The sequence below is a fragment of the Lotus japonicus genome, chromosome 6 (assembly GCF_012489685.1).
Source record: "Lotus japonicus ecotype B-129 chromosome 6, LjGifu_v1.2".
Taxonomy (NCBI): domain Eukaryota; kingdom Viridiplantae; phylum Streptophyta; class Magnoliopsida; order Fabales; family Fabaceae; genus Lotus; species Lotus japonicus.
Genome location: NC_080046.1, coordinates 57,160,356 through 57,178,790, shown reverse-complemented (window position 1 = coordinate 57,178,790; position 18,435 = coordinate 57,160,356). Strand labels below are relative to the sequence as shown.

Sequence of the window (18,435 nt, the reverse complement as noted above, 5' to 3'; positions counted from 1 at the left end):
AAACATTTTTTACACAGACATCTAATAATTGACTGTCACGTATTCAAAAGCATTTATGATCCTTTTTATTTTAATTAAATTAAAAGCTTATTTTCTAATTTGACAACCTATTATTGGATGTCTGTGTAAAAATTGTTTACACTGACACTGCATTACCATTAAATTCTTATAAAAAAAGAAAAAATCTTACATCTTGCTTTCTTTTCTTTTTTGGTTTGTTTGTTTGCTTGTCCTGTCATTGGTTTTGTTTGTGGTGGGGCTGCGGTTGAGCGAACATAATTGAGAAGGGGCGATCAGTTAAAGTGACTGATACCGGATCAAACTTTGCAACTTTGGACAAACTTGACAGCACCAGATTATAGTTAGAGGGACGCACCAGCTTAATCATATTATATGCAATTTCATAAACTTTACTACAATTGATTCTAACTCAAAATCAGTTATAAGAAGAAGTTTATGTGAGTAGTTTTAGGATTCAAAATTGATTTTGATGAAAATGTAAGAGAAGTTGCTTCCAAACAAGTAGCTGAAACAGAGAATATGAAGCAAATAATGGCACGTGAAAAGGTAGTAGAGTGAATAGTTGAAGATGAGGCGATAAAAAGTAGCACTCGAGGTAATGGCATGATAATTCCAGATTTCCAGTACTAGTCAAGATTCTACGATAAAAAAACAAGAGTGGTAGAGAATAAAATAGCTACATTGATATTGGGGTCCAAGGAAATAACGACAACAATAGAAATATGATTTACCATTATTGCTATTGCTAGGATAATGTTCATATATTCCTTTTAATAAGTAACAATATGCAGTGGTTATGAATTATGATCACCTCACTTCCAAAAAATTATAAAAAAGAAGGAAAATAATGTTCATGATGGGACAATATAATAGTACTCTTTGTAACATATAATTGCTCTTCAATCCTTTCATAACTTTTTGATATGGAACAAAGAGGCTTCCTGTGCAATATGTTCAAAGCATCTTTTTTTTTTTTTTTGGTCAATATGTTCAAAGCATCTAAATGTAAGGACTCATCACAATTGACAACCAATAATTTTGCCATTTGAGGGTGCCAAAGAGCTGAATTGTGAATGCACGTGTTTCTAAAAATAAATTTAAAGGGGTGGGGCTTGTGTATTTTGTCTATATCATTTGGGCCAAAGGACAGGAACCTAGGCGTCACGTGAATGTTGCTTAGGTGGAATTTGCTTTGCATCATTGGGGAATATAATGGATCCATATGCATTTCTTGTAGTTGAGATGATTAACAAATTTGGACAAAAACAATGGTGATCAAATTGTTATGTGGCTGTATTATCGTTGAATGTAAAGGAGATTATTTTGATCTCCCTCTCATCTCTTTTATAGGTGTACTTATTTTTCGATTTTTTTATTAGTTTGGTAGTATGATATTGGCATATATCTAAGAAACTAGTTACAGTTTTACCACAATTGTTTGAGTGAATGTTCATTGGAACACAATCTTTCCATGAATGAGGAATTGAAAATTTGAAGTTGTTGTTACCCTTAAACATGGAAACATACATGATACGAGCTTATGGTTTACAACATTTCGTAAAATTACAGAATACATGGTTGGTCTTGGACTATGATCAATTCCTATTAAAGCCACAACAGAACAGAGATCACAATTTTGATCAGGAAAATCAATTTTAAAAATGATTATTTCTTTGGAAATTAAATACAACATACGAACTGAAGATGGTTTTTCAACCATACATCTTACAACACTAGTCTAGCAGCTAAAAAAAATATCATTCCACCCCATCTCATGCATGATTTCACCAAGCAAGTCTGAAATATGGCAAAGTTGTTCCAGCCGTTCAAAATCCTCACTTTGTGTAGAGTACATCCTCCCATGGGTGACGGTAGAGTGGTTGCTTCAATCTCTTTTGGTCAAAGGTGTGCCTGAAATTTTGGACAAGGAGCAATAAATAAGACTTGGTCATGTATACCTTCTTATTTGGAGGTGGATGGAGATTCTGAGTTTCAATTGATTCACATAACAGTAGACATTCAATATCACAGTGAGGACCACCTAACTGAAAAGTGGTCCAAAACTACAATAATGTACAAAGTGCTCTCCATGTGAAATGTGCATAATTTGTTTAAACTCACCCGATAAGACCAATGGAACGTGCCAGCACAAAGAGCCCATTCAGATAGCCTATCTCCACAATTTCATCAATCTCTTGCTTGGTGAACATTCCGCTACCAGCAAGAAGATCCAAGAAAAGAGAACCAATTGCGCCGTCTACATTAAGAACTAAATTATTTGCCTTCGTGAGGGTGTAGGTTTCAACTTGAACAGCATATTCCATGTATTTCACAGAAGGAAAATGAGTTCGTGCAAACTTCTGTAACAGCTCAACTCTCTTGTCTTTGTTGTCCCTGTTCTTGATCCTGTTTCACAAAGCAAATGGAAGCCTCAGTATTAGATTGTTATAGCAACCGCATCAGCAATAGATACATAATAATCATTTAGTACTTGTGAATGAACAGACAGAAGGCATTACCTATGCCCTATTCCTGGCACACGAATTCCCTTCTTCTTCATACTTTCGACAAACTCGTAAGGTGTAAGACTCTGTAACAAGACAAAGCATATAGTATGGCATGTTAGATGAAAGATGAAGAATAAGGTGTTTGTGGGAGAGGAGTATTTCAAATTTTCCCTTCAGTTCCTAATTATTTATACAAAATAATTTTACACCCAATAGGATTTATTACCCCTCTTCACAACACTTTTATTCTAGTTCCACCCAGCTTCATAGAAAATGTATTAATCATACCCTGTCATGAGCATCCTTGAAGTAGCGAGCAGCATCATCAATGGCACCCCCAAATCGAGGACCGATTGTAAGCAAACCTGTTTTCAGAAGCTCATTACTAACCATTTTATGGAATTATTAGCATGTAAATTTTGGTCACCTCATTTATAATAAGCTAACTATCAGGAGTAGATAGACCAAAGGGCATGCATTTACCTGATACAAGACTAGAAACTAGGTCCTTCCCAGCCCTTGCGGTCACAATAGTATTATGAGCACCCGAGACACAAGGACCATGGTCCGCGCATAACATAATGCATATCTGACCAATATAATGTATCAGAACCATAGAAGCTGGAAGATGATATCAAGGGTTTGCTTTGGAAAGAAATATCTAAATGGAAAATTAAAAGCACAAAAATTATCTAAAGAAGCTTGACCACAGAGTTAGATCAATTTCGCATACTCAGGTGCTAAACATATGGCAGAAGGAAGGGAGAAAATATTTGAGGAAATCTCAGCACAATTGAATAACCTACCTCAATAAATTGAGTACAGTAACGAGGAAGGCTGCGTTTAAACCACAAAAGAGAGATAACATCACCCACGCCATAGCCCTTTTCAATGATGGAAGACATGGGTACACCCGCATAGCATGGCTCCTCACCTTCAGAAAATATTGGACGAAAACTTTTGTTTAACTCTCTAGTTTGAGTGTCTAGGCTAACAAAAGAAAGATACCACGCTTCTACATTACGAAGTTAGTAGATTCAACCATACCTCTATCATCAGAAATGGTTGAAATAATATGAGTCGGAGCACGCACTTTTCCGCTCTTAATTGCAGTGCTAAGATCCTCAGGGATTGGTGGAGGAGTTATTTCCTTGACTGGTGTGACCTTCCCTTCTTCAACCTAAGAAAAGATAACCAATAATATTAAAGCTGATCAAGGATATGAAAGAGACTTCTCTAAAAGATTGTCGACTCCAGGGGTTTGGGAGGGGAAAGAAAATTAAAGATGTGGAAAACTTCAATATCATGCACACTAACCAATTTGTCAAATGTTTCTTTAATTGCAGCTTCAAAAGCTTCAAACGAAGTAGGAACAGCAGCTCCAGCGTCTTTTAGGGCCTGATTCTTTGCTTGAGCAGACTCCATTTCACCACCACTTTTAGCTCCCTGATTTATTAAGTGCCAATGGACATTAAGAATGTTGTCTTTCATTATGAATGCTTTAATTGAGACCATTTTGAAAGGGAGAAGTGACATACAGCATGACCAAATTGTACTTCAGATTTGAAGAGTCGTGCACAGGTTCCGCTAACCCAGGCAACAACTGGCTTTGTCACTTTCCCTTGTTTTAGGGCTTCCACCAAGGAATATTCATCACGCCCACCAAGTTCTCCAAGTACAACTATCATTTTAATCTGAGGTTTAATGTAAATCCAGATTAATCATTGGCGAAAAACTGATATGCTCTATAGTCTGGTGAGTTATTTATGGATTGCAAATATTTTATGTACTTCATCAAGGTGGGAAAAAAATACCTGTGGTATGTTGTTAAACCGTAAAACATGGTCAGAAAGGGTGGAACCTGGGAAAACATCTCCTCCAATGGCAATGCCTATAGCAATTAGCAAAGCAGGATATAACTCAACATTATCATTAAAAAAAGTAGAAAGATAAAATCAGAAATCAGCAAAATATTACCTTCATAAATCCCATCAGTTACACGGGCAATGGTGTTGTATAATTCATTGGACATCCCACCCTGCAATTCAGAAGATTGTATTCTCTTAGAGCAATCCATGCATTGCATTACATGTCAAATAAAACTCGAACTCAAAATTTTATAAACCACTAGCCAGTACTCTTAACTTTAAATAAAAGCAAATTCATTCAAATATCTTATCGTTGCTAGAAAAAAATAACCATTGTTTATAGAAAGAGATAAAGTGACTGTTAATGTTCAAGAGCCCTATAATGCAAGTAAACTACAAATTTATGCTATGTTGCCATTAAGCTGCACTACTCTTCTCTAGAGATAAGTAGATACATCAATGTTTCGCCGTAATTATTATCATATCACCATTCACTCTGAAATATATAATCCGATTGAGTTCAATCTTGCCAAAAATATCTCATGGCAATCTCGTGGTTCTTCCATGAAGGATAAAGAAGATATAAATTATGTAAAGTAAATGCAAAGATGAGGATATGAGCTCGACATGTTTCAATGTAAGTAACCATTTCATTTGTTTCTGTTTCTTGAACATCTATATTCTGTTTAGCATCTAGTTTCAACATATATTGAACCTCCTCAATAAGCTTGTAAAAGGATTAGGTAATCAATAGGCTGTCTAGAAACTCGACTATTTATCATTTTTTTTTTTGAAAGAGACTATTTATCATGATTCTAGATGAACTAAGCCATGATGGACAAGAATAAAAGGCCCAAGACATGATTTGTAATCATCTCTATGAGGATTATAATTAAATTTCTTGCTGCCCCTATTTGGAATGAGTTAGCTTCAAATGTTGGAATCTTTCGCTGAGTATAAGACTGGTATAAATAAACAAAGTATTGTATATAAAAGTAAAATGCATATTTTGCAGGACTGCAAAATATCAGAAGCTTCAAAGCGGTACTCAATAAAAAAAGCAGGCCAGAATTATCAGAAGCTTCAATAAAAAGTCTATCCCTAATGAGAGAAATATGAAAGCAATAAAGACACAAATAACTACATACAGATTTTGAAACAAATCCAACAGATCCGGGCCTGTAGAGCTTGCAGTGGATTATATTGTCAATGGTTCCAGCTGTATCTCCAATTTTAAAAGCCCCAGCTTGAATGCCTCCAACCGTGGCGGGGCCAATAACAACCTATCATTTCACGAGCATTAAAATCAGTTTTTTCCGGTCATTGTATAGCTATAAAGTTCATAATTCCATTTTAACCTACCTTATTGTTTGCCCGAGCATATGCAATCAATTCCTTAGTGTCTGACTCAGGTACTCCTTCAGCAATAATAGCAGCAACTCTAATTGTTGGCTGCTTCAAAGCAGACATGGATGATGCTGCAGCACTGCAAGTAGATCAATTTGCACTTGTTAGAAGGACTACGATAGATAGGTTAAAAAGTAAAAGGGGAAATTGGGAGCGAATCATTTGAAATTTCGATTGAATATAATCATCTGATGTGATATGATATGATAGAAAAGACAAATCCCAATCCCTTTTCTAATACTAGACTCCTAAATTCCTAGTCCGATTAAACAAAGGAAACAAATCATTAAATAAAAAGAATTGCAGAAACCACTCCTAATAGATCATGTAACTTAGTTTAAAATAAATATATGATATGACATGATATTATGCAATATTTTAGACATGCAAACTAATCATGTATTATTGTGCACCATAGATTTGAAATAAATAATAATTTACTGACCTTCTAAATGATGCAAAATTGATGAAGACATCAGCGGTCGGATGTGCAGCACAAGCTGCTTCAATGCTGCAGAACAAGTCAACATGGGGCTAAGAACACATCACACTTAGACAAAAACAATGTCATTCACTACAAGTTGGTTACTTGAACGACATGCTGAAATTAGTAAGGAGACCACTAAATTGAAAAAGATCACCCCTCAGATACGAGTAATCAAACCCAAAATCCAAGCAAAAAGAGTACATTTTGTGTTTAGAAATGAATGAGTAGTACATACGTAGGATGGACCGGGATGGCAATTTCCTCCTGACCAAAAAAGAGTTTTTGAAATCCCTCAGAACCAGGGTTAATTATTCCAGCAACAGATGGTGTTTCCCTGCCTGCGAATACAAAAATTAGAGCTTCCATTAACACTAAAAGCAAATATGAATGTCACTGTATGATTAAATCTTTTCCATCCGGAATAAAATAAAGATGATAGAGCAGACACAAACCACAAAGGAAGTCAAAATCAAGCATCCGCTGAATGGGAAGTTGCTTGTAGTTGTAAAATAAAGCTTGCGTAGTACGAGAGAATAGTTGTCCGGTCGCCATGTTAAAGAATCAGAGAGATCTGACTACAAACAGGTGCATTAGTTTCTATGTTGCAGATGAAACAATATAAAGGAATACTTGCAACATTCTCAAAAGTCACTTTTAGAAAGTAATATAAATAATAAAAACAAATTTAAAACATTACAATGTAATACATTCTCCATAGTCCATTTCAGTAGAAATCACACATAGAGATTAATATCTCTCCAAGATCTAACATCAATAAACTACTTTTTTTTGTACATCGGAAAGATAAATTGCACCCACCAGGGATTGATCCCTGGACCTCCCCCACCCAACTCATATGTTCGAGAACATGTTTAAACTACTTTAACCATTAAAAGATTCAACAAGCGAGAAAAAAAATGATCCGCGACAATTCATAACCCGAATAAGCGGAATGCCGAATGTCATCAAACTAGAATTTAAAGTTCAGACTCCATAGCCTCATTAGCCTAATAGAAAACTATCATAAGATTTTGAATACAAATCCAATCAGGAAAAACAGTGTAGATCAAGATCACCCACATTGGTAATGCCGAAAAAAGCCAAAACTATTCAAATTCAATCAGGGGGGAAACCAGAATTAACCATTTCATTCACTACTAAAATTGAATCCCATCACTAACAAATCATCACGAGAACAGAGATGCAGAATCATCACATTATCAAATTTGAAAACCTTAACCGAAAAATGAAGCAGATCCAAAACCCGAACAACAACTCCCTCCAACCAAACCCAACCAACCAGAAAGCTAAGGCTCATCTAACCCACGGTAACCAAACAAAGTGCAACTACCAAAAAAAAAATACAAATCTACCAAAAATGACAAGTAAGATCACAGAAACTCGAATTCCGAAGTCGAAAGCAAACAATCAAGCAGAGGATCTTGGAATACTCCGCAGATTTGAAATTGAGAAGCAAAATTGGAATCAAAAGCACATGATCACGAATTGAGGTGAAGATTAGAAGGAATTGGAATGGAGATCTAGCATGGGGAAACATGTACCTGATCCAGTCGCAGAATTGAGTGAGTCGAGAGAGCGAGTTGGAAGGGAAAAGAAGAGTGAAAATGAAGAGAAGGGAAGAGGGTTGTTATATAGTGACGAGTGAAGGTGAGTTGTGCAGGCAGCGAGTCACGTGGCGGGGGGTAGTTAGAATGGAATGGTGTGTGTGGTTGGCTGCTCATAACAATATTATATGAAAGAAGCAAATATGAGGTGACTGCTTGAGTTGGAGGTAGGTGTTGTGGAGGCTGCAGCTATTTCTTTTTTTTCTTCTAATGGGAAATGCCACCAGCACTATAATTTTCAAGAGTATTCTTGTTGATCCATTTCTTTCGTGCGAAAAAATGGTAGAATATAGATAAAACACCGGACAGAGCGTCGCTAACTTGTTGGGCTGACCTTGGCTTCTATTGGCGTGTCTTGGTTTAAGATGAAATGTTAATCGCTGGAAATCGACAGTCTTGTTCAACTGATCATCGATTACAGATTTTATATGATATGGATGGTCGTCGGGACACGTGTGCATTCAAATTGTTGATTGGTGATAGTCGATGCATGATTATGGTTAATCTTGTCGGGTGGTCGAATGTCGGGACGGTTTGTGTTCACGTGAGGTTGGTTAAAGATGAACAAATGTGAGATGAGAGAGAAAACAAAAATTATAATAGTGAAATAAGTGGAAGAGAAGAAAAAGTTGCTATTAACCTTTCAACTAGCAAAAGGTGCAAATTCTTTTTGTACTCTTTACTATTTTTCTTTATCAATTTAATATTGACTTTTCGATTTGTATACTATGGAAATATTTCATGTAAAATAAATGAATAATAATACAGGTTAATTTTTCAAAATATTTGATTCAAATATATGCTAATATAGTTACCGCCAAAACAATATGCTAATGGTTTTTACTTTTTACTGATATATCCTCATTTGGTAATATTTTTTCCAGTGTGGGATATTCCGACACAACTTAACCCAACGAATGCGGGCGAGCTTGGGCTTGTGGGAGCGGGAGAAATGTCTGGTTTCATGGATGAGAACCAAATCAAAATGGCCTCTACTCTAGCTGCAACCTCAAATATCAAAAGATTACATGCACTACAGTAAAAGTTTGAGTGTTGAATGTTACTATTTGATTTAAATGTATTTTTAGTCCATTTAATTTGGACTATGTGTTATTAATTATGTTACAGAATGTTTTTTTTGCTGCATCTGAAAACTTGTTAGTCATAAACAAATTATGCCAAAAAAATTTAACCGTTGAATAAGAATTACATAAATGATTTTATTATTATCATCTTTCTGATATACCAATTTGGGTTCATTTTATATACCACTATTAGGCCATTCATGAATAGGTAAGCCTTAATTTGTCCACCATCACATTTTCCCCCTCCATCTTATGCAATGGGAAGTTTGAATTGACTGTACCTAACCTTTCTTCACAAGTCTCAATGATGAGAACATTTCAACCTACTAGTTCTGAAGGATATGTTCGTGTGCTTTTTTTTTGTTGTGCTCATTATTATTTTTCAGAATACACCTTCCAGTCTTATAATAAAATAAAAATTGAATTCTTTTATATTTGTAAAGGGAAGAGGTTGTTGGGTGGGTGGCTACTGACTGGCTGATAATTTGAGAAAATGTCTTGACTTGATAAATATTCAATTGTAGCTATGGAGGCATGTTCAGCCATAAAAAATCAATCTCAGTATAGATATGGTCCACAGAGTCGTTGCTGGCGTGAACTTTAAGATCAATTATGGTGGTGTCTTCTTGTTATTAAAATGATACTGCACCAAGAGGTGGAAAATTTAATATTTTGTTGGATATAATTAAAATCCGAAAAAACTTCTCAAAATTAGGATGGATTCTTGCTAGGGTTCACAACGGAAATGTCACGGTTGAAAATAATCAATATTACCGACGACCCGTCGGTTGGTAGTAGAATTTTGTGGAGGGCAATTACCGACTCTTATGTGTCGTCGGTAACTTCGTTATTTTTTTTTAACTATGTCAAAAGAAATTTCAACAAAAACTATGCCAAAAAAAATTCAATTGTATTTATAAAAATATAGAATTATCGTTGATTTAGATCTTCGGCAGCTTTCTCACTTGTTTATTTATCGTTGGAGGTGTCAATAGTTTTTCGACGGCCTTGATGGTTAGTAACTTATTGATAGCTTCCCTTGTCCATAAGTTACCAACAATCATAGTCATCGGTAGTATTCCAACAGTTGTGCCAAATTTAATCAGCAAACAATTTTGACGATATATATATTGAGGGAACTAAACTATCTTAAATTTGTCACTTTATTTTCCCTCTATTTTCTTTCATTAACTTTTATTATTGTTTCCTTTTTATTTTCATTCATGAATCCAAACAAAGCATAAAAAAGACACACACACTTCATACTCACTTTCTCTTCCATCATTTTTCACACACTTCATACTCAATTTCTCTTCATCATTTTCCACTCGTTTTTTTTCCTTTTATATATATTTTTTTCTATCGTATTACAAATCCCATTTCTTACCTATCTTTCTTTTCATGTCTCTTTTGAGTGTGGATATTACTATTATTAGGATTCTTCTATTTGGGGCCGTTCGGACACCAACTTCTTAGAGTCTATTAGAGATTTATCTACTAAAAAAGAGCTAAATAAACTCTAATAAATACTTTTTTTTGTTTACATCCAAACGGGCTCTAAACAGACATACATATCACTGACGATACCGAGTTGTTATCTATCTTTGATTTAAGAAAGAGCCAGTAGTTGAGGTCACGGGCATTGAAAGGCACTCGTGGAAAGCAATGATGAATTGACAAATATATGATACATGGTACCTCACATTTTCATGTAATGATTGGAATTGATTAGTATATGCCTTGACCGTCAATTCAGTAATTTGTGAATACCTACGTGCATATGTGATGTGATCTAGTGACATGTGTGTGAAATTGATACAAATGTCCATGTAGACCTATTTTATATGCCCAGCATGGGAAACGAGGGCCTCTCGTGTTCCATAAAATCCCCTCGTGTTCTGTCGGCTATATACTCTATGAATAAAGAAGTAATAAACGCAATACATGCTGATGCAGTCAGATTAATTAACAACGTTATTTAGCAGAATTAAAAGCTCTTGAACTTGGCAATCATTTACTTCAACATCTTCACCAAGAGAATTACAGTAGTAATTTCAAATTTGACAGTGAATTTGTTCGTTTCAACTTACTGATGGCAACACTACTCTAACATCTAAAAAATTTATTCCAGGATACTTGAGATGCATGATTTCTCAACAGATTCCTAATCTGAAACGAAGCGAAGTTTTCCAGCCAGCCATAACACAGAACCTTCTCAATTTGTGTAGAGAACATCCTCCCATGGGTGGCGGTAGAGGGGTTGCTTCAATCTCTTTTGGTCAAAGGCATGGCTGAAATTTTAAACAAGGATCAATCAACTAGACCAAACCATGTATAATTGGTTTTTTAAGGAGCGGTACCTTAACACTCACTTTTACGTTCTATTTCCAGCATTCTATTTTATCAGTTGAAATTTATGTGAGTCCCATCATATATAAGACATGTAATATCTACTCACTCCCGCACTAAGAGAGTTTTGAATTCAATGAAGTCAGTGTAAACCCTCAACTTTGATTTTAAGTTTACCGCATATTTCTTTAAATCAGAGTCGTCAGATTCCTCATTTCACTTATCCAGGTACTGGGAATCAAGGATCGGACGACTCCGATTTAAAAAGGTCTACTATGCACTCCCAGGTGCTAGGAATTAGGGATCGGACGACTCAATTTAAAAAGGTCTACTATGCCCTCAAAACAGAGTTTAGGGTTTACACTGACTTTCTAGACAGCAGGAAATCTGAATTTCAATATCTAGTGTTGGTAACCACTCAACAACCAATATTAATGACTGTGAGGACCGCCTAAATGAAAGTGTAACTCCATGGACCACAAGAGAATTGTGGATAAAAAAGGGACAAAATTCCAAAACTTCAATAATGTCCAATTCACATGAAATATGTACCTATTGACTAATTTAAACTCACCCAATCAGACCAATGGAGCGTGCCAGCACAAAGAGCCCATTCAGATAGCCAATCTCCACAATTTCACTGATCTCTTGCTCTGTGAACATTCCACAACCAGCCAGAAGATCCAAGAAAAGAGATGCAATGGCACCATCAATATTGAGAATTAATTTATTTGACTTTGAGAGGGTGTAATCTTCAACTTGAACAGCATATTCCATGTATTTCACACAAGGAAAATGCGCCCGTGCAAACTTCTGTAGCATCTCAACTCTCTTATCTTTCTTGTCCTTATTCTTGACCCTGTTAACAAAGCAAAACCAAGTCTCATAAATTTTCATTTTTCATAGCAACAGAAACAGAACTACTACTTAGTGAATGATCAAAATTACATTCATTACCTGTGCCCTATTCCTGGCACGCGAATTCCTTTCTTCTTCATGCTTTCAACAAACTCATCAGGCGTAAGCCCCTGAGACAAGACAAAGTACATAATAATAGCACCACATGCTAGATGAAAGACAAAGTACATGTTTGTATGGAGTTTCTGATTTTCACTTAGAATGTAATATCTCATTAGGATTAGTTTCTTTACAACCCCTCTCCCCAATTATATTTTAGTTGGCTAGTTCCATCCAGCTTTGTTGGAAAATTACTCATATTATACCCTGTCATGAGCATCCTTGAAGTAGCGAGCTGCATCATCAATGGCACCGCCAAATCGAGGACCAATTGTAAGCAAACCTGTTTCAGAAAGTTTTGGTCATCCCACAATATAGTAAGACTATGTTTGGATATATGTTTACATCAGTGCCATTGTGCCAATGTATATTAGCACACTTCAAGAAAAAAAAAATGGACAGAACTTTTCTTATGGGATTATAATAAAAGCCCGCTCAATCAAACTTAACTGGTATCCAAACACACTAAGTCTGCTTCAGAAGTAGACGCACCGAGAGGCATGTATTTAGTGTTTACCTGATACTAGACTAGAAATCAGGTCCTTCCCAGCCCTTGCTGTCACAATAGTATTGTGAGCACCAGAGGCGCAAGGACCATGGTCGGCACATAACATGATGCACATCTGACCAATGTAATAATACATTAGCACCATAGAAACTGGAAGATGATATATCAATTGTTTGTTTTGAAAAGAAATACTAAATGGAAAACTGAGTAGAAAATTTTGAAGAAACTTCTTTATAGAGTGTATAACAATTTCAAATACTCCAGTGAAAAACATAAACAGAAATAATGGGGAAAAACATTGCCGGAAAGCACTGCACATACCTCAATAAATTGAGTACAGTAACGGGGAAGGCTGCGTTTGAACCAGAGAAGAGAGATAACATCACCAATGCCATAACCCTTTTCAATAATGGAAGACAAGGGTACACCAGCATATAATGGCACCTCACCTTCCAAAAACAAAACTTTATCAAAAAGAGAGACACACAGTTTCTAAATCACATGTACAACATTAGTATATTAGTATAGTACCTCTTTCATCACAAATGGTGGAAGTAATATGAGTTGGTGCCCGGACATTTCCATTCTTAATTGCAGCTTCAAGGATTGGTGGAGGAGTTGTTTCCTTCAGTGGGACCATCTTCTTCCTTTCTTCTTCAACCTAACAAAAGATAGAGCCAAATATTGTGCACAAAGGGAGAGGAGAGAAAAGTAGAAATCTCCATTATACATTGAAGATATGGAACTGAACTGACCAATTTGTCAAATGTTTCTTTAACCGCAACATCCCTTAATGCCTGATTCTTTGCATGAGAACCATTACTTTCAGCTCCTGAATTCTCCATATTCACATCCATATTAGATTTGAGCTTTTTCTTTGTTGGGGTGTGAGACATTAACTCTCCTCTCTACCCTTAAATATTATTCGAGAAACAACAACCTTAAAGGGAGGTTTTGCATTCCTTAAACATGGTGGGGACATATAACACAACACTTAAGAGATTTTGATTTGAAAAATATCACTTCCAGAGCCACCTGTGATGTGACACGTGGTAAATTTTGATGAGTAAATCAGCGTGAGCTCCAAAGGACACTTTACCCTCTTGACAATCTGTGTTATGTATTATTGAATATTATCAAAAAACAAAATTAACTTCAACTTGCTTTAAACGATAAGATTAATATATGTAGAATATTAAAATTATTGTTTACACAGAAATTTATATCTCATTTAGTCATTTTCATACCCTATCAATAAGTACATATATTTCAAATTTATGATTGAATTAGCCAATAGCTGTTACACTAGGGAGACTGATGCTTTCGCAGACAAAATTTATACAACAATTGTTTACAGAAATATACATGGTATTTACATTTTTATATATTCTCCAATGATTAGAATTGATATTCCTTAAAGGTGAATGAAAATGATAAAAGCTTGCATTGTCAAATTCAGCAAACTGATGACCCATGTTTAAGTAAAATATCCATAACATGGGGAATCTGTCTTGTTCAATGAGCCCTGAAATCTCCAAACAAAGCAATAAACAAGTGATAACACAACTTGGTTTGAGTTTTAATTATCTTATTAGCTTTAAAAGGTGATAACTTAAGATGATTTCTTGAACCTGAAATAAACCCTCGATTTTGCTTAACATTGACAAATGCTTTTAAATAGGAAGTTAGGATACAACTGCAAGGTTCAAAGGTAAGTTCAAGTTCTATTTAAAAAGGTCTTATCTTGAACTTTATTTTAGACCAAAATATACATTGATCCAACCTCAACTTGCTATGTCTTGCTCATGCATTGCACGAAAGCATCAAGCTACAGAACCTATTAGTATTGACTACTATCGAAAGACTATTATGCATATTGCTGCATGAAAGAAAGTACTTAAACTGTGAGGTTGTCATGGATCACAGACATTTTTAACAGGTCCAACCAATGCAAGTGCTTCCCTAAGAGCCATCAAGAGATGCTCCGGATGATCCTCAATCGAAGCAGCTCCACCATGTTGGGTCTGCATGGATCGCAATACTCTACCAACAATCTGAACAAAGATGTACATAGTAAGATTGGATAAATTGACATGCCGGAGTCCCATGATGCGACTCACATCTATACTTTTATGTAACTACATATAGGATGTGTTTGGGTAAACAACTTAATTAAGTGTTTATCACATACATACTTATTCATAAGCTAATTTGATAAGTTAATTGAAATAAGCTCAAAATAGGTAGGTATAGTGCTTATTCATAAGCTAATCTGCGCAGCTTATGATAATGAACTCAAAACAGCTTATAGGTAGGTCACTAGCTATTTTCATAAGCTCACCCAAACACTTGCATAAGCACTTATGCCATAAGATAAACTCTAATAAACCCTTCCACACGCGGTCATAGTAAAAACATGGAAAATTAATGAAAGAAGGGCATCAATCATGTGTTACCTTCCGTGCGTAGCCACCGTAAGCTATGCCACTAATTAAAACATGTGATGAATTAGATGAGCTGATTGTTGACATTTCATCATCTAGGTACTCTAGGAACCAAAAAAGAAGGTTCATTTTAATGCAATGGAGAAAGGAGTGATAACAAGAGAATGTACAAAGTCACAAAGTGGCAACATTACCGGTTATAGTTGTTTGAAAGAGTCCCTCTTTTTTCAACCCATCTATTGTGTGAGCATTAGTTCCACCAGCAAGTTGAAGAAAACCTACCATGTTAAGGTGCTGAAACATTAGCAGAATTAGGATAGATATAGCTTTCAAGGGGGCATAGATCGAATTATTATTGATACAGACCTGGAGGTCTATCTTTTGCTTTAGTCAAATGAGCAGCAAACACAATTGATTCCTTAGTGGCTCCTCTCCCAATATCTCCACTCATGGGACGGCCATCTAACTTCATATAAGGCAAAGATGGATTTGTTATAGAATAAATTTTGGCTCACTAACATTTGAAGTTGTTCAAACAGTTGAATAAAGAGAAAGGGTGCACCTGCCATAAGTTGAAGCCTCGAAGACTGGGTTTCATAATAGAGAACATTTTGTTCATGGAGGATATTGTTGAATCCCCATTATTAGGTAAGCTAACCTGGACCATTTTAATAATAAATTGTTGAATCAAATGGAAAAAGCGTAGAGGCTAAGTTATTGTAGAAAGGTATTACTTATACCCTCTTAAATATTAGAACAGGCTGAAGGCACCACTTACTGCTATTAGCTTCAAATTTTGTACTGTGTCTCCTAGAGCATACCAGAGTTCTTCGAACAGTGTACTCTGCCTTTAGAGGGATCATATGTCAGATGAGGAAATGGATTAGAGATGTCAATCAAACATCGTAGAAATAGCATATTAAGATTTCAAGTTATTGAAAACTAAGATTTGGTCTTTGCATATAATCTGTTGAATTATTCCAAATCATTTCCCTCTGATAAAATAGAAGAAAAGAGACAAGCAATCTAAGAGAACATGGTTGTGCTGTGCCTCAAGCATAGAAAGCTTGGTGAACACTAAATGCATTACATGTATATGAGAATTGAGAATCATACTTTCATTACTTGATTGATAAAATTATGGACATAGCAATCACGAAACATATTACTAGAGTGATTACAGTTATATCCTAGTATTATATGACATGATCAATTTAATCTGTAATATTACCTCCCACTTGTGTGTATCTCCATAGCATCAACATCATTTCTTTTGATGAGATCAGCAGTTGTGATAGCATCTCTAACATATGTTACCTCTCCTGGACAATTGTGGAAAGTTTATATTGTCTAAAATTAAAAAATATCACAGAGATACTAACTAACATATTTGAAATAAATTATTAAGAGAATATTAAGAACTGATATTCTCAGATTGAACTGGAAAGTATCTCACTAATTTTATCATAGGGGCAAACTGGAAGACAGCGACCACAGCCATAGCAGCGTTCAGTGATGACTCCATCCTGCACGTTCAAGCCAATTGAATATTACAAGTTCTGTTTTGTGGAAATGAAGCTTGAACGTTTGACAAAATCACCTTTAAAAATTTAAGTAAAATCAAGTTAAAACCTTTAGGTTTTCCAACATCATATTTCCAACATTAGGTTTTCGTTGGAATGATATTGCATTAGCAGGGCACACATTTTCACAAGGCCGTGAACAGTCTGCTGGACAGTCCTCTGGATCAAATTCTGTTCAGAAGGCATTACTAGCAATTAGCATGAATTGCCAATATGTGATAGACTGAGCTTTATGTTCATTAAATTTTGCACTTAAACTAGTATATTTGAATATCAAACTATATCACAAGATTTCTGACCTATAGAGTTGCTGAAATATAATACATAGAAAACACAAATACAACAATGAAGCTCCATAGAACTGATTGCCCTACCAGCCTTACGAAAGTGAAGGTCTTTGTCATCATTGACACTGATCATCACCCACGGCCTTCGAATGCATAATATATCTCTTGCAGCTTCAATTCCTTCATTCACAGCGCTGACAACCGAAGCATCAGCAGCGCAGTCAATGCAGTCAACTGCATCCATATATAATCCAATTTAACTCACATGATATTCCTTACTCATTAGTTCCTCAAAATATCAAGTTTGCATAGCTGAAAAAATAACAAGAACACCAATAGACATAGATAATTTTCTAATTATCATGCATATACAATTTTCTGCTTATTTTCATTATTCTCAAACAAATCATAAGTATATAATACCTTACCTCCAGCAAGAGTGTAAACCAAACTGAGATTTCTGATATCAACAACATCCTAGAAAGAGAGAGAGAGAGGGGGTTAAAATCACTTACAAGTTAAAACAAATAAAAAGGAAGAGCATGGTTGGGTTTGTTTATGAAAATTTGCATTACCTCAAAGCTTGCACCACAAATGAGCTTGACCCAGTTGCCTCTCTGAAGAGACTCAAGTGGAGAAGATGAAATGGATGGAAGCTCAATAGTGTTGACCAGACTCTTCACATTCTGAAGACACTTCTTATTGCTGCTTCTCTGTTCCAATTTCACTGGAAATTTTCAAATTTTATGAGTATGTTAGAGAGAGAAAAAGAAGAGACAAGTAAAAAAGGTTTTAGCAGGGAAGAACCATGGTTTTGGTACTGAGTTGGAATATCTGGGGCGCAGAAACATCTCAGAGCCATTCCCAGCATCAAACACTCCAAGTGACTGTTCTGAGTGGATAATTACACCGATGATAAAATATGTGTAAGTTCTAAAACTCATTAATCCACTTATTTTGTTTCTCCTTACTCAACCCATACAATCAAGTGGTCGAGAATTCGATTCCTACCGCTCCCAACTCTTCTAATAAAAAGTTGAACTTAAATTTGATAGAAGATTTGGTGTAGCATCACAGAGGTGACTCATTTATCATCTTCTTCCCCCGTTGTCGTCACTACAAGAAAAAAATGTAATTTTTAACGGCTTCTCATTAAGGCCATTAGTAATCAATTAAAACTATTGGTAATGTTGCTTTATTGATGGCCTATTAATAAATTAAAATCTGTGGCGAGCTTGTCTAAAATA

General features: G+C 35.5%; 3 protein-coding genes across 6 annotated transcripts; all 3 read right to left on the bottom strand.

The window, feature by feature from the left end:
* Positions 1-1,504: 1,504 nt before the first annotated feature.
* LOC130722644 (ATP-citrate synthase beta chain protein 1) lies at positions 1,505-8,010 on the bottom strand. Of its 2 annotated transcripts, none has more exons than XM_057573450.1 (17): positions 7,853-8,010; positions 6,743-6,861; positions 6,526-6,628; positions 6,249-6,314; positions 5,759-5,882; positions 5,545-5,679; positions 4,506-4,566; positions 4,343-4,419; positions 4,067-4,222; positions 3,846-3,974; positions 3,576-3,708; positions 3,335-3,462; positions 3,012-3,117; positions 2,817-2,893; positions 2,541-2,611; positions 2,143-2,427; positions 1,505-1,932 (listed from the first exon to the last, which is right to left on the bottom strand). In XM_057573450.1, the coding sequence occupies exons 2-17, from the start codon at positions 6,840-6,842 to the stop codon at positions 1,857-1,859; spliced, it is 1,827 nt and encodes a 608-aa protein (XP_057429433.1). In that variant the 5' UTR covers positions 6,843-6,861; positions 7,853-8,010; the 3' UTR covers positions 1,505-1,856. The 2 variants fall into 2 exon arrangements, with proteins under 2 accessions (XP_057429433.1, XP_057429434.1); XM_057573451.1 differs by having other exon boundaries at positions 6,743-6,865; positions 7,853-8,009.
* A 2,951-nt stretch (positions 8,011-10,961) lies between these two features.
* On the bottom strand, positions 10,962-13,770 carry LOC130723832 (ATP-citrate synthase beta chain protein 1-like). The gene is made up of 8 exons (XM_057574970.1): positions 13,630-13,770; positions 13,406-13,535; positions 13,196-13,323; positions 12,884-12,989; positions 12,573-12,649; positions 12,307-12,377; positions 11,924-12,208; positions 10,962-11,291 (listed from the first exon to the last, which is right to left on the bottom strand). The coding sequence occupies exons 1-8, from the start codon at positions 13,768-13,770 to the stop codon at positions 11,216-11,218; spliced, it is 1,014 nt and encodes a 337-aa protein (XP_057430953.1). The 3' UTR covers positions 10,962-11,215.
* A 2-nt stretch (positions 13,771-13,772) lies between these two features.
* Positions 13,773-18,119, bottom strand: LOC130723831 (uncharacterized). 3 transcript variants are annotated; one of them, XM_057574968.1, is made up of 14 exons: positions 17,996-18,119; positions 17,764-17,915; positions 17,617-17,665; positions 17,276-17,422; positions 16,951-17,072; positions 16,775-16,844; positions 16,550-16,640; positions 16,097-16,166; positions 15,881-15,976; positions 15,685-15,784; positions 15,513-15,596; positions 15,331-15,422; positions 14,803-14,928; positions 13,773-13,909 (listed from the first exon to the last, which is right to left on the bottom strand). In XM_057574968.1, exons 1-14 carry the CDS (start codon positions 18,057-18,059, stop codon positions 13,838-13,840), a joined length of 1,335 nt encoding a protein of 444 aa, XP_057430951.1. In that variant the 5' UTR covers positions 18,060-18,119; the 3' UTR covers positions 13,773-13,837. The 3 variants fall into 3 exon arrangements, with proteins under 3 accessions (XP_057430951.1, XP_057430950.1, XP_057430952.1); XM_057574967.1 differs by having other exon boundaries at positions 13,837-13,985; XM_057574969.1 differs by lacking the exon at positions 13,773-13,909 and having other exon boundaries at positions 14,648-14,928.
* Positions 18,120-18,435: the final 316 nt, after the last annotated feature.